This window comes from Eurypyga helias, unplaced genomic scaffold, assembly GCF_000690775.1.
Source record: "Eurypyga helias isolate BGI_N326 unplaced genomic scaffold, ASM69077v1 scaffold18249, whole genome shotgun sequence".
In the NCBI taxonomy this organism is placed as follows: Eukaryota; Metazoa; Chordata; class Aves; order Eurypygiformes; family Eurypygidae; genus Eurypyga; species Eurypyga helias.
Window position 1 is genome coordinate 32276 of NW_010272989.1, and position 13946 is coordinate 46221.

General features: G+C 39.7%; 1 protein-coding gene across 1 annotated transcript in view; it reads left to right on the forward strand.

The window, feature by feature from the left end:
• U2SURP (U2 snRNP-associated SURP domain containing) overlaps positions 1-13550 on the forward strand; it is a gene marked incomplete at its 5' end in the record, with an annotated part of 38972 nt that extends 25422 nt beyond the window's left edge. Inside the window, 4 exons of the mRNA XM_010159326.1 lie at positions 8165-8275; positions 10746-10864; positions 11678-11854; positions 13048-13550. Coding sequence (XP_010157628.1) covers positions 8165-8275; positions 10746-10864; positions 11678-11854; positions 13048-13186 — 546 coding nt within the window. The remainder of the gene's footprint in view (positions 1-8164; positions 8276-10745; positions 10865-11677; positions 11855-13047) is intronic.
• Between the last annotated feature and the right edge of the window lie 396 nt (positions 13551-13946).

A 13946-nucleotide genomic window follows, 5' to 3' on the forward strand; every position in this document is an offset into this window, starting at 1 on the left:
ACAGACTGTTATGTCTTTGTGCTGCCTTCTGAGCTTGTGGTTGATGGAGAAGGTAACTAGAACTTGAATCTAGAATGAGCTTTGTCTAGCAGTGAGGCCTTTCTGTCATACAGTGCATGCAAAACCAGGTTTAAAATTGCATGCAACGTTCCATCTTGCGTTCAGTATTAAAACCCATGATACACTGAATACTGAGATTCTTGTACCTTCTCTTCAGTGCATTAAAACGATATTAAGAAGCTGCTAAACTTCTTGTTGCAGTTGTAGCATCTCCAAGGACAGATTATACTTTGGTTAATATTTTGAAGGTGGAATTGTGGCTGCCTGTGTATCTGTGCTATACTGTACTAGTTTGCTAAGATCAGACATTAGCAAAGCCCCATAACATTCTTTTAAGAACAATATTTTACAATGTCACAACTAGTGTTTCTCTCTAATAAGCTTCTGTTTAATAATTCAGAATATTAAAATGAATGGACTATAACTAAATGCTTGGAAACCTCTTGCTTTGCCTATCAGTTAGAAAGTTCATGATGCATAGCCATTGGAAATGAGTGAATTCTGAATCTGAGAAAAGCTAAATAGGATTTATGTCTGGCTTGACTCATGGTGGCAGTAGTGCTGTAGAAAATACATGATATTAGACTAACAAAAGTACAAGTGAAACTAGATTTCATTTTGCTGCAATAATGATTGTAGTGGTCATGGAAAGGGCTCCTTTCAGATTGAGTGTCTGTTTTATAGATGTTATCCAGGCAGTTGTGGAGGCAGACTAGGAAGGAATTTAGTTTAACCACTGTCAATTTTACACTGCACAAGTGTTCTAAGTTCTTTCATTGATGCATCCCATCTGTAACAGTTTTAGGTGATAAATATTTGTGGTTTTCCAGTGCATGTTTCCATCCTTATTCTTTGTGGTAGGTAAATTACCATCTCAGTTTCAGACTTTTGGAATTGCCAGAAAAGGATTGTAATTTTTTTTTCATTTTCAGAACATTTCAGACACTATGTAGAAATACTTAAATTTAAAAATTTCTCCTCAAATGTGTCATTGAGAGGGAAGTACTCCATGTACTACTTCAAAGCATTCATGCTCAAAGTTTCTTCTTAGTGTGTACCCAGTCCCTGCCAAATAACATACCCATTACTAAATTTGAGGGAAGGAACTGAGGGGAAAAAAACCCAAACAACCACATAACTTACCAGCTTTAACAGCTATGCTATCTAATACACACTCATCAAAATGTTGTGTAAAATCTTCAGCGAAAAAAAGGCAAAGTCTGTTTGTCAAGCAGTTTACGCAGTGACTGCCAGGGAAGCTGAAACACATTTATTCATGCTTTATTTGGAAATTCATGAATACAAATAACGATTCTTTCTCCTGGCACAGTTACTAAATCACGTTTGTCAGCTGGGAGTGGAAAGTGCAGTAAGAAACAAACTTTGGCCACAGCCATCAGACTAGTGCCATCAGAGAAGGCAGGTTATTAACCCCTTGTTTGTCTTCCCTCATACCCCTGTTAAGCTTGCTGAAGTGTGAATTCTTTCCAGAGCTTAGCATGAGCAGAGGCTTTTTTGTAACACCGAACAACAGTGATTTATTTACTGTTTAAATGTGGAGAGATTGGCACTTTGCTTTACATGATAACTCAGATTTCAGGGTGGTCTTTATGGTGCTGTGCATGTGTGCACTCTAGACATAAAAGAAAGATGCATTCCTCTTTGTAAAGACCTCAGTGCTGTGTAGTGTTAGAAAAACAGGAACTAACGTCACTTAAATTGTTCATTAAGCTTGTTTTCTCAGAGTCTATGAAAACTTAGAGGTGCAGCGAAGCAGCGTTGTCCTCCTTGGACCTCTTTCTAAAGTACTTCCATCTAAAGTGTTTCCATCTTGCTGCACAAGATTTTATAATCCTACCCTAAAGAAGCAGACTGCCGGCTTTATCTGCAGCAGGAGGCAGGCTTTTCACAAATCCTGATGTGTAAGTGCTTCCAGAAGGGTCATACAGGAGATAGGTACTCTTTAGTAGCTGCCTTTACTCACCTTTGTGTTAGCCACCTGAGACCTCAAAGCAGTGTTTGATTGCTTAATCCAAGGCAGAAGACTAAAGGTCGTCTGTATCCTTGTTCAACCTTTCTGCTGCATACCACTGAGCTCCAGGAGATGCAGGGTTGGATTCTGTTACCCCATCCTGCATCTGTGCTCTGTCAGTACCCCCCTGCCCAGTGCATAAACGGAGTTTTTTTGGTGGGGTGTCTTCCCCCCAGAAAATGTGTGATGGTATTTGAGGTGCAATTTGTTCTTCTACCAAGAGCCAAAAACTTTGTCACAAAGGAAAGGAAGTTACTCACCTTGCTTTCGTGATACGAGTTGCTGTACCAGACAAGATCAAAGTTCCTTTACTGTAGTTTTCCATCTCCAACAGAGAATGACTAGAGCACAAGATACGTATAGATTAAGCCTAGTCCACTAGAGCAGATTGTATCTGAGGTCTGTTGTGGTTTTCAAGGACCTCTATACCTTTGTCAAGGAACTGAAGTTCCGTGCAGTTGCCACTATTTCTTTCTCTGTGTTACGGTGTTTAGTATGCAGAATACTCACTTCTGTGTATTTGTTCATCAAGTCATAGGACTTACCTGAGGCTTGTAATCATCACTAGAACAATATGATCCTTTGGTCCTTACAGTCTGTGGAGGTTTCTGTACCTGGATCATCTGAGGCCACTGCAAAATGGCAAAAAGATAGCCAATTAATATCTTAGTCATTGCAGCTTAGTGATAATAGATGAGACAGATTAGGTCTCTTGCTTGACCAATGCTTTTGTAACTTATAGCAGTTCTTCTTTGGAATATGATGACTACCTTAATTCAGCAGATTCTGGTTTATTTTAAATCTTTGAATTTACTCCTATTTTACACAAAGACAGAAGTGAGGAATTGCTTAGCTCCGAGACACATGGCATCCTGTGAGTGTGACTGAGCATGCCAGGGGTATTTCACGCGTGTGCATCAGTGTTGCTGTCATTTGTTGACGACAGTAGTGTGGCTGCAGAAATTCCACTGCCCATAGGCTCGCTGGAAAACACAAGCTTTCAAAGAAATATTTTGCTCTGCTTCTGGCTAAGTCTGGGAGTTGTTGCAGCCGTTGTTTGGGCGAGTCTGTTTTAAGGAAAACCAAAACGCTTTGGTCTGCATGGATATCTGTCCTGTCTGTATTCAGTCTAGATTTGAGGGCAGTTATGTATCAGGTGGAAATTCCTATCTGTCATGAAGCATCTGGTGATTAACTTCCCAGTTAATCCTAGTATGCAGCTAATTTACCTGAAATAAGTTGTCTTTCAACCTGGCCATTAAGTTCTGAGGGTGTGTAACACTGGAATAACCTTGTGAAAAAGCCTTTTTTTCCCCTGGAGACCACTGGGTATGGACTCAGTATCGGTAGAAGAATAGAAAACCAAGAACGGTTTTTGAAAACAGGTTCATTTTAAGCATGGGAGGCTACACACAGCACACCTGCGTGTGTCAAAATGCAAACAGCTACGGCAGGGTTTCAGTTTGCATCACTCTGGTTTCCCTGAACTGTGTTAGCAAGATGTTAGCCTCTGCTGTAACTTGCTAGCTTACTGGTTAGTCTGTAATCAAGGCCTCAACCTCTAGGAAAGGCTGAATCTTTTAAACTCTCCTCAAATGAGTTTAAGCAGGGAGGGGGTGAAATTTCAAGATGAGAACCAATAGGCTAGAGGCATGTTATGGAGCCGTTTATCTTGAACTCGTGAGAGATACCTCTGCATGCTTCGTGAAAAATACAATCCCTGCATTGGGGCATGCAGTAGGGATTGCACACAGGATCTCCAGTGATACCTGACACTTCTGCATTGCAGTCTCTGGAAAACCTCTAAACTCTCTCTGCTGTGGGAGGCTGCTGTGTCTAAGAAAACAGTATTACAAAGTTTTGGAACAGGGTTTTGAAAAATTTTCCCCTTCCATATCACCATGTGTATTACTGACTCTAGAGACAGGAGTAGCCACATACTGACTTTATCTAGACTAAGGATGAACAGGCATAAGTGGTGTTGTCTGTTGAATGAGAATAGTTAAAGAATAACCAGTTTGATGACAATATATTAGTTCTTTCTAAATGCAAGTTTACAAAGTGTAACGCTTACAAAATTCATCAGGTGGATGCTCAAGCAGATTTAAGACTAAGTTTTAGGGATCTCTTTCTCCCGGGGGCGTACCTAGAACTGTATGCGAGAAAAGATCAGTAAGAAGAATGTGCACCACAGCCAGTATGCTCATAGGAATATAAACATCAGGTACTTTGGCGAGAAAAGATCAGTAAGAGGAATGTGCACCACAGCCAGTATGCTCTTAACAGTGAAATGGGGAGGGGAGGTAACCAAGTGTGTATGTTTATATAGGAATTCTGAGCAGTAGAATTCTTTGGAGAATTCTCTACTTTGGGACCTAAGTAATTCCTTTTCATTTAAAACCTAGTTGCAGTGGTGGTATTTTAGAGCAAGAAGCAAAAGCTTCTTTACACAAAGGTGTAGGATGAGGTGATCTGATCTAACTGCTCACCTCTGCTGAAAGGGAATATCCTACCCCTGAACTGGTACTTGCTCATTCTTCCCCTGAGCCGATACATCTCACTAATGGAGGGGGAGAGAAGGAAAGGTGGGGGTGGACTTCTGCTAGATTAGTGACTTGATCTGGTTTATGTAGAAGGCCAGCCATATTCTGGGCTGCATCAGAAGTGTGGCCAGCAGGTCGAGGGAGGTGATTCTGCCCCTCTACTCTGCTCTGGCGAGACCCCACCTGGAGTGCTGCGTCCAGCTGTGGAGCCCTCACCATCAGAAGGATATTGACCACTTGGAGCGAGTCCAGAGGAGGCCACGAAGATGCTCCGAGGGCTGGAGCACCTCTGCTATGGGGACAGGCTGGGAGAGTTGGGCTTGTTCAGCCTGGAGAAGAGAAGGCTCTGGGGGGACCTCATTGCAGCTTTCCAGCACCTGAAGGGGCTACAAGGGGGCTGGGGGGGACTTCTTACAAGGGCCTGTAGTGACAGGACAAGGGGTAACGGGGACAAATTGAAAACAGGGAGGTTTAGATTAGATATCAGGAAGAAATTCTTCCTCTAGAGGTTGGTGAGGCAGAGGAACAGGTTGCCCAGAGAAGCTGTGGATGCCCCATCCCTGGAAGTGTCCAAGGCCAGGCTGGATGAGGCTTGGAGCAACCTGGTCTAGTGGAAGGTGTCCCTGCCCATGGCAGGGGGGTTGGAACTGGATGGTCTTTTAAGGTCCCTTCCAACCCAAACCATTCTATGATTCTATCTTTCTGTAATGAGCTGTTGATATAATCTCAGCACGTTGTCACACTTGGTCTCCTTTTCCAGGGGGTGTACTAGAGCTGATTGCTTCTACCCACAGCCCTTTTCTAAACAGCTTACATGGGTTCAGAGGGAGATACAGCAAGTATGTGGTAGAGATTCATTGATGATGGGTCTGTAAAAGACCACAGCTGTCTTTGGAAACCATATGATCTTAACATAGTTGGAGTTTAGGGAGGTGTTGAGTCAGTGGTTATTGCATAGCCTTTTCCTATTTTTCCTGTCTTCCTCTAGGCATTGGCTAATGACCACCTTTTCTTTCACCCCATCCTCTGCCCACACTTACTGGAAAAGTTACATGCAAATACTTCCTCTTGGCATTTAATTTCATGCCACGGTAGGTTGTGTGACATGCATGTAAGACAGGCTGCTAGAAGTTCAGCGTTTCTCTGCATACAGTTTAGTTTATTAAATAAACTCTGTTGATTGGTTTCCTAGTTTTCCTTCATTTCAGGTTACTTTTGGCTATAAACTTACACTTCCTTGCTTTCAGAATATGGTTAAACAGAGATAGTGTCACAGCCTTGTTGGCTGAAAATTTAAAGAAATCAAATGTTATAAGGATATGTGGGTGTTTTTGGTGTTTGTTTGTTTTGTTTTGGGGTTGGTTGGTTTTTTGTTAGGGTGGGTTTCTTTTTTTTTTTTTTTAGTTATCTGGGTGATACAGTTAGGAAAACAAAGTAGAAGAAGTCTTATGGGCATGTTCATACCATGACAGCCCAAGAGGCCTTCTGGATCAGTTAAGCCTCCTTCTGTACTCTTCTGTTCAGTACTGAATGTGTTAAGCAACTAATGGCCTTGGAGCTTACATAGTGGTAGATAAGGCAGTCTTGGTTTCTTACCAGAACAGGTGCTACGGGATGGCACTGGATATATGGTTCCCAGAGGTATTCTTGCTTTTGAAACTTCTGCATCTGCAGGGAGCGGGGGAAGAAGAAATGCATTATGGAAGGTGGAGTGGTATGTGACAAATTGTGAAGTCAGCTTTCTATTGGCTGAATTGTAAGCAAAAATCAAAAATGCCTGACCTTAGGTAGAGCATACTCTGTAAGTGAGGGAGGTAAGCAGAACACTAATCAGAAACTTGCTGTGGTACAAGTTAGCAATTCCTTTTTTCTGCTCTCCCGTGACCCTCCATGGCTGCAGGGCACAGCCTGTCCCCTCACCACAGACTGCAGGGGAACCTCTGCTCTGGCCATCTCCTCCCCTCCTTCTGCACTGGCCTGGCGGTCTGCCTGGTTGCCTCTCTCACATCCCACTCCTCTCTCCATTGCCAGTTCTGCAGCTGTTCTTTTTCTTTTATGCCTCTTAAATATGTTCTCCCAGAGGTGCTACCACTGTCACTGATGGGCTCGGCCGTGTCCAGAGGTGGGTCCAACTTGGATCCTGTGGAGTTTCTAGCACTTTTTCCACAGGAGCCATCCCCGTAGCATTCCCCCTGCTACCAAAACCCACCACATAAACGTGATGTAATGAGTTTTATGTTTCTTGACATATTTGTTCTTGTGGTTAATTTGTTTTTGTACTACCTTTCCTTTCTGCTCAGTCAGTAACTGGAAGGGCTGATAGGAGTATATGGTAACTTCATATGCAGTCTGGCCTGCTGCTGTTGAGAGGGAAGAAAAAATCCTTAGGGTTTGATGTGTGCTTTGTGTTGCAGAATTGAGGACCTGGAGAATAAGAATCCTTTCAGATAATTGAAACGGTCATAGTAGCAAACTCTTTTCCTTTGTGTGTTTTCAGTGTGGAAGAGTTAATTTTTTCTATAGAAATTTTTTTTGTGTGTTTGCTAAAAATGAAACTCTAAAGCAGTGGAAAAATGTACTCTTACGTGTACGACTGTGCAGGTCTGTATTGAAACAGGACATACAGAATGTTCAGAGCATAAGCATAAACATAAACATTTGGAAGAGGGCTGACAAATATGACATGACTTACTACTGAGATCCCCCCCACCCCAAAGACACTCCCTCTTCCAAAAAAAAAAAAAAAGGATTGTTTGTAAAAGGCTATGCCAGTAAGAATAGAGAATTGACAGATTATAAGAGATGAGTGAAGACTTAGGGTGTGAATGAACCTGGAGAAAGGTTTTCCCTAGATTAAAAAAAAAAATCCATATGGAAAAATTATGCCATCTGCTTAACGTTGTGGCCATTATCGCAGTAAATTCAGTGTCACATTTAGCAGCACTAGTGAACTGAGTTTTGTTGCTAAGGTTGACAGCGCATGAGAGAGTATTATGGTAGTAAAAAACACTTCTTTTGAATCAGCCACCGTGTGCAAAAACAGCCCTGAATTGGAGATGCATTTGGTTTATGTCCTAATTATGTCAGTCATTTGATCTTAATGTTTAGGGTTAAATGGAAAACAGGCAATTTCTGAAGGAAAACTTGGAGTAGATAAGAGAAGCTGAAACAATGTATTAAGACACCTGCAGTACATGATCTCATTTTGAAAGAAAAAAACAGATAATGATCCAAAAAATAGAGGAGTGCAGTGTTCTAATGATGGGAACAACATTTAGTGGAACAACAGAAAAAATATCTTTATTTTTAGTTCTTGACATGTGTGCAAACAGCTGCAGGTGCCTGCAGATAAGTATGCAGTTGTGTTGCTTTGGTACAGTTTAAATGAAGTTAGTATCTTTTTGTGTACAAACGTGTATAGAAAGGATGAAGAACAGAGATGATAAATCATGGAAATTTCATTTTCAGCCACCTGCCTAACTTGATAATAATAAGCCAAATAACCTAATGGTCAGTATTATTTTCACAGCTTAAGGTGATGAAGTTTCAGGATGAGTTAGAGTCTGGGAAAAGACCCAAGAAACCAGGCCAGAGTTTTCAGGAACAGGTTGAACACTATAGAGACAAGCTGCTCCAGAGGGTAAGAACTGTTCTTTATGTTTGGCTCAGATTCTGTGTTAGGCTTTTATTGAGTTTATCAAATGTAAGGTGGCATTAAGTATGACAACATGTGGTTCTTGTTAAAATTCTACTGTAATGTCAAACTGCATGTCTAAATCCAAGTGCTTTCTGCAGACTAGATATAATCTTTTTTTTAATCAAAGTAATGTAGCATTTATCACTGTGCAGATGGGTGTCATTAGAATGTATTGAAACCCTAAACAGGTCACTTCTGGATCTACTACATAAAGCAAACTGTTAGGTGTGAGAAAGGAGAGGCAGAGCTGTCAATTGAAGACGTTCATCAGTGTTTACATTTTGCTTTTATTAATTGATGCATTGTGCTAAAGGCTTCCAAAGGAAGAGAAAGAATGGTATTAAGCAGCGTATGTGCTTCTGATTCTCTAGTGTCCAAGATTCCCTGGATAATTCCAGTGCATACTGTCACCCAAAACTGATTAATTCTGTACCACTGCCATTTTTAGTAGTCCTCTCTGGACTGTGAAGTCAGAGTGACTTTAAAAATTAGCATCATATATGTGATCTTGCATCTTTGAAGTGTAACAAGAGAGCACATAACCTGTTTGGAGAGTGTGTTTAGTATGAGAGAGTAAGTGGCAGTTGCTTCTCTAATCTGTTTTCACAGCCTGACAGATCAATAATGAAATTAGGTGCCCATGCAGTTTCTTGGAAGCAAAATCAGATCATCAGTTTTCACTAGGTGTTTGTCTGTCACTTGCTTTTTGTGTTATTTGCTGTTCAATATCTGACTAATTCACTAAAGTAATTTTGCACAGTACCTTGAAGAAAGAGACTCGTAAAAATTAAAGCTGATCCCTGAAGGAGATTTATGTGTTTGGAGGTTGATGTTAGCAGTTCAGACTTCGATGTTTATAAATAACTTCCCTTTCAAATGTAGTTCTGTCCTAAAACTTCCCACTTCTGCAGTTGGAGACAGAAGTGATCTGTACAGTAAGCACCGAATGTTTAGTGAGACAGTAGCTCAAAAACCCAGAAACCACAATCCTGGTAACTCTGTTAGATTCTTTGTGTTGAATTAGTTCAACCATGAATTAGTTCAACCAGTTTGCAGTACTTTAGATTTTTAATAATTATCTTTTCTATTTTCACTTTCAATGATGAAGGTAATATTTAGCTAAATATTTCATCATGATGATTACAGGTGTTCTTTAAAACAATACCCCATCGTTAAGGGAATAACTATGGCTTTAATGCCATAATAAAGCTAGTTTGCATAATAATCAATACTGGTTCTGATTTGCATTTCCCCCAAACTTGGTGGTTGGTCATCGTTTTTTGTCTAATTTACTACAGCATAAGCTTTCCAAGAGTAAATTTTCTAGTGGTATTGAATATAGTGAAGAGAATAGGAACACAGAGCTATTTAAAATACTGCTTATTACTATTGATCAAGATGAAATAATTAGTTATGCTATCAAATAACCTAGGCACATCTTAAGAGGCCATTGATTTTAGTGGAATCTAACAGTAGTTTGTAATGGTAGGTATAATGATAAGGGACACTTATAAAGATTTTACTGGCAAGTCTTCCATGTAAAGAACATGTGAGACTGGATTAGTATAGCTGTTCTGGTATTTCTGGCACTTGTGTTACCATCTCCCACCCTCCTTCTCCTCCCTCTCCCCGTTCTCTCCCACTCCCCCCATCCCTCCCTTTCTTTTATTTAGCTGAATCGCCCCTTCTTTGTTGTCTTCATGGGGTACGCAGGGAATATCTGTTGAAGTTTTGCCATGGAAGGGTTTTTTTCATGCCAGTACTGAAAGAAGCGCATTGCTTGATCTGTGGGTTCAGCTGTGCTGATGGTTCAAGTTTATTTTTGTATAATTAATTTTCTAACTACTTGGCAGATAAACAGGGTGTGCCCAGGGTATATATTTTCTTTCAAAATGGTCCTGTTGGTTTATAGAAATGGACCATATTTGTTGAGTTTTTTGATAGAGTAGAGATTATTGTAGAATCTTGTTTGTATTTTTGTTTTGTCTTTAAATGTCTTGTAGTTACTAGATGAATCCAGACTGAAAACTGCGATAGTAAAGATGAACGAGATGAACGTGTATGTTTTAAGTAGAAAGAGGTTCCTGTTCTTTCATTTAATCTAGTTTAGAAAAATTTGTTACAGATGAACTTTGTAAAATTGAAGACTCTTCATTTCCAATTAGATACTCACTTTGTCACACAGGGTGACATCCTCCATCATTTTTTGTCAGTGTTTGCGTTACAGTAAATGTTTCTGCTGTGTACGAAGCAGAAAGATTTGGAGGGAGGCTGTAGTATGGCCATTAGTTCCTTCCCAGGTTATGTGCTGTGTTCCTTCCGCACCCAGTGCAGTTTGTGCTTTAGCTTGATTGTCTTTTCTTAATAACTAGTCACACCTCATCTGAAATAACGAATGCTTCTAATAATTTAGGAAAAAGAGAAAGAGTTGGAAAGAGAACGGGACAGAGACAAAAAGGACAAGGAAAAATCTGAATCCAGGTCCAAAGATAAGAAGGAAAAGGAGGAGTGTACACCAACAAGAAAAGAGAGGTATGGCTATCCTTGGAGTAATGTGGATGGGAGGAAAAACCTCACCGTTGGAATCTTTGTATATAGTGGCAGTCTTGAAATTATGCTGTATCGTTCATCTTTTTTTAAAAAGAAAAACACAAAGCCACCCAAAGAAACAAAAGAAAATCCAGCAACAAAAAGCATGCTTTGAATATTGACATGTTTCAAAGTTTGTAGGGAATTGTCATTTTTATTCTGCTCTAAGTGATGTACCATGTTGAATAGGCTCCCCTTTTGGCTCATGTAGGCCCTGAGGAAACGTGGTAAAATAACAACCAGTTGAAAACAGGGTGTATTTCACTCTCTTAGCAGTAAATTGACTGCAGTGCATTAGTCCAAAAACTGTACTGAAGTCACACCACAAATTATTTTCAGCGGTTTAAGTTTTATTTATCTTGTAGTGAAAATTCTTCAAAACAGCTAGTTTTAAGATAGTTGATTGTACACTGTGATCTTCTAATACTAGTATAGCCAAACTCTTCCATGGTATTCAGTGTAGGTACAGTAGAATGTCTTGCTTTTCAGGAAACTGACAAGGTTTTTATACTGCAAGAATCAAAGATGAGTCACAGGCCTTAGGTTTTTTTCAACAGAGGAAGTCTGGTGCACATGTTAAACTTGTTTGGTGCGTTTATTTAAAGTAATAAAAAGCCTACTAGTTTATAGTTACTTAAAAGGAACTTGCGTTACATTGGCAAAAGAAAATATCTACAGAAAATGATCAGTTTTCTTAATGCACATTTTCACTTCCCTGGGTGTGTACGTACATAACTCTTTGCTTTCCTTGCAAAGGAAAAGGCGACACAGTGCTTCACCTAGCCCATCTCGCAGCAGTGGCAGCAGACGAGCAAAATCTCCGTCACCAAAATCAGAACGCTCAGAGCGCTCTGAACGGTCCCACAAAGAGAGTTCACGTTCTCGGTCATCACATAAAGATTCTCCCAGAGATGTCAGTAAAAAAGGCAAAAGGTAAGCTGGTATCTCCTCCATTTCAGGTTGCAGGAAAGTTAAGTACATAGGTGTGTTTAGTTTGGTTTTGTTTGTGTGGTTTTTAGCAGAGCGTCTTTGGTACGCAAGTACTTGCTCTCATAATGGGATATCCTCCATGTTCCTGGTAAGTATCTTTGGATGCTTGGTGTCTGCAGTGTTTCTAGCCTCCTGCCTTGATAGCTCAAGACTGTTCACTTCTATGTTCTTGTTTATCTGTTTACTGATAATTTTGAGAAGTACTGCTTTAAAGCAAAGCACCTTGCTGCTTTTACCAGCTTTTTATTTTCAAAGGACGAATCTTCTGAGGCCCACAGAGCTTCTAGAACTATAGATAGATAGATATTGCTTATGGGGTTTTGTTTCCAAAATAATTAATACATAATCTGACACAAATATTTGTCTCTAGTTAATATTAACTTTGGGGTGAGATTTTTATTATTGTATTGATGCTTTTCTAGCTCAGAACTCAAAAGTTCAGCTTCCAGTTCTTTTAGAGGTGTAGAATGTCTTTGATTTTACAAGATTCCTCAGACATGCTGAGGACAATGCATTTGACACTGTTGAGAGAATTGCAGTACATATTTACAGTAATGAGGTTCTTGTGCTATCAGTTAGGAATTCAGATAGAAAAGTATTTGAGTTTTTTAAAAGTTAATGTGATGGTTGTTGAGTTTAGATTATATCAGATTAATGTATTAGATATGGGTTAGATGACAGTAGGTTTATACAGTGTACATCCTTTTTCTGTGGGGTTACATCACAAGCTGAATATGTTTGAGAATCAAAAGTATTTTGGCATAACACAATTCAATATAACTTTTCATTTCTGTTCTCTTCTATATGGGTATAGGCTGCTATTAATACAAGAGCCAAGGTGGGTGAGGCATATGCAGAAGGCTGTGAATTCCTTATGTCAGGTTAAGGAGGACAGGAGTTCGTGTTATTTTTCTTGTGGATTCTAAGCACTGAAGTTAAGCCCAAAATATTAAAAACCTCATAATGCAAAAATTTGCTTTTTCTCAAAAGCAAGATACCGTTGTTACTTCTGCTTTCTAGAGAAAAATATTTTCTACCTTGTTTATCTCGGTAAATGAGTGCCAAACAACTGTAAAAAACCTAAGAAGTTGTATGTCGAATACTAGTTTATAATAAGAACTTTATCTTTTTTACAGGTCACCATCTGGCTCCAGGACACCCAAAAGATCGAGAAGATCACGATCCAGATCCCCTAAAAAGTCAGGGAAAAAATCCCGGTCTCAGTCCCGTTCTCCTCACAGATCTCACAAGAAATCAAAGAAAAGCAAACACTGACAATGTTTAATATTTTTTATGATGCTGTCACTGGAAATGCAGTTTTGTTTTTGTGCCTGAACAGTCTGTTAAAAAACAAAAAAGCATTCCTGATTTTTTTTTTTGTGAATGCATGTGTATACTCATGAGTATCAGCATCTGTAGACCTGTCATTGTTTTATATTGTACAAAATACCTTCATTCTGGCTATTTCCCAAATGCAACATTTTTGTGTTTAGAAGTTTCATCAGAAATGTGTGTAACTGATCTGCTGGCAGTAGTGATATTTTGTTTTAGAATGTTGTGACATAGCAGAAATAAATGTTCCCCCTTTTTGTAGCTTTGACAAATTGAATTAGATTTCAAATAAAATCTGAACAGAAAAGTAAGATGTTGTTTTCTTGCCCCACTGCTGATACAGATCTCTAGAGGAAGTCATAGTTTGTTTGGAAGTACTGTGTATTTCAGACATACTATGGTACTTAAATCTTTCAGTGTAGTGGTAGCTCTGTTCCTGTTACCGCTAGTTTGACTGTCCAGATCAAAGCACCTTTTGAATCCAGGGGATGGGTTTTCTTTCCTGCCATGATAGTTACGGTCAGAACAGTTGCACAGTGGTACCTACTGTGATAAGCTTTACCAGTAAATCTTTGCTTTGTATCTCTCCATTCTGTTTGCAGGGAGTATCTGTGACAGAGTACTGTTTTTGTTCATTTTTAACAAAGGGCCTCTGCAGAGATGCATCATACATATGACACGTGCATCATACATACATGATGTA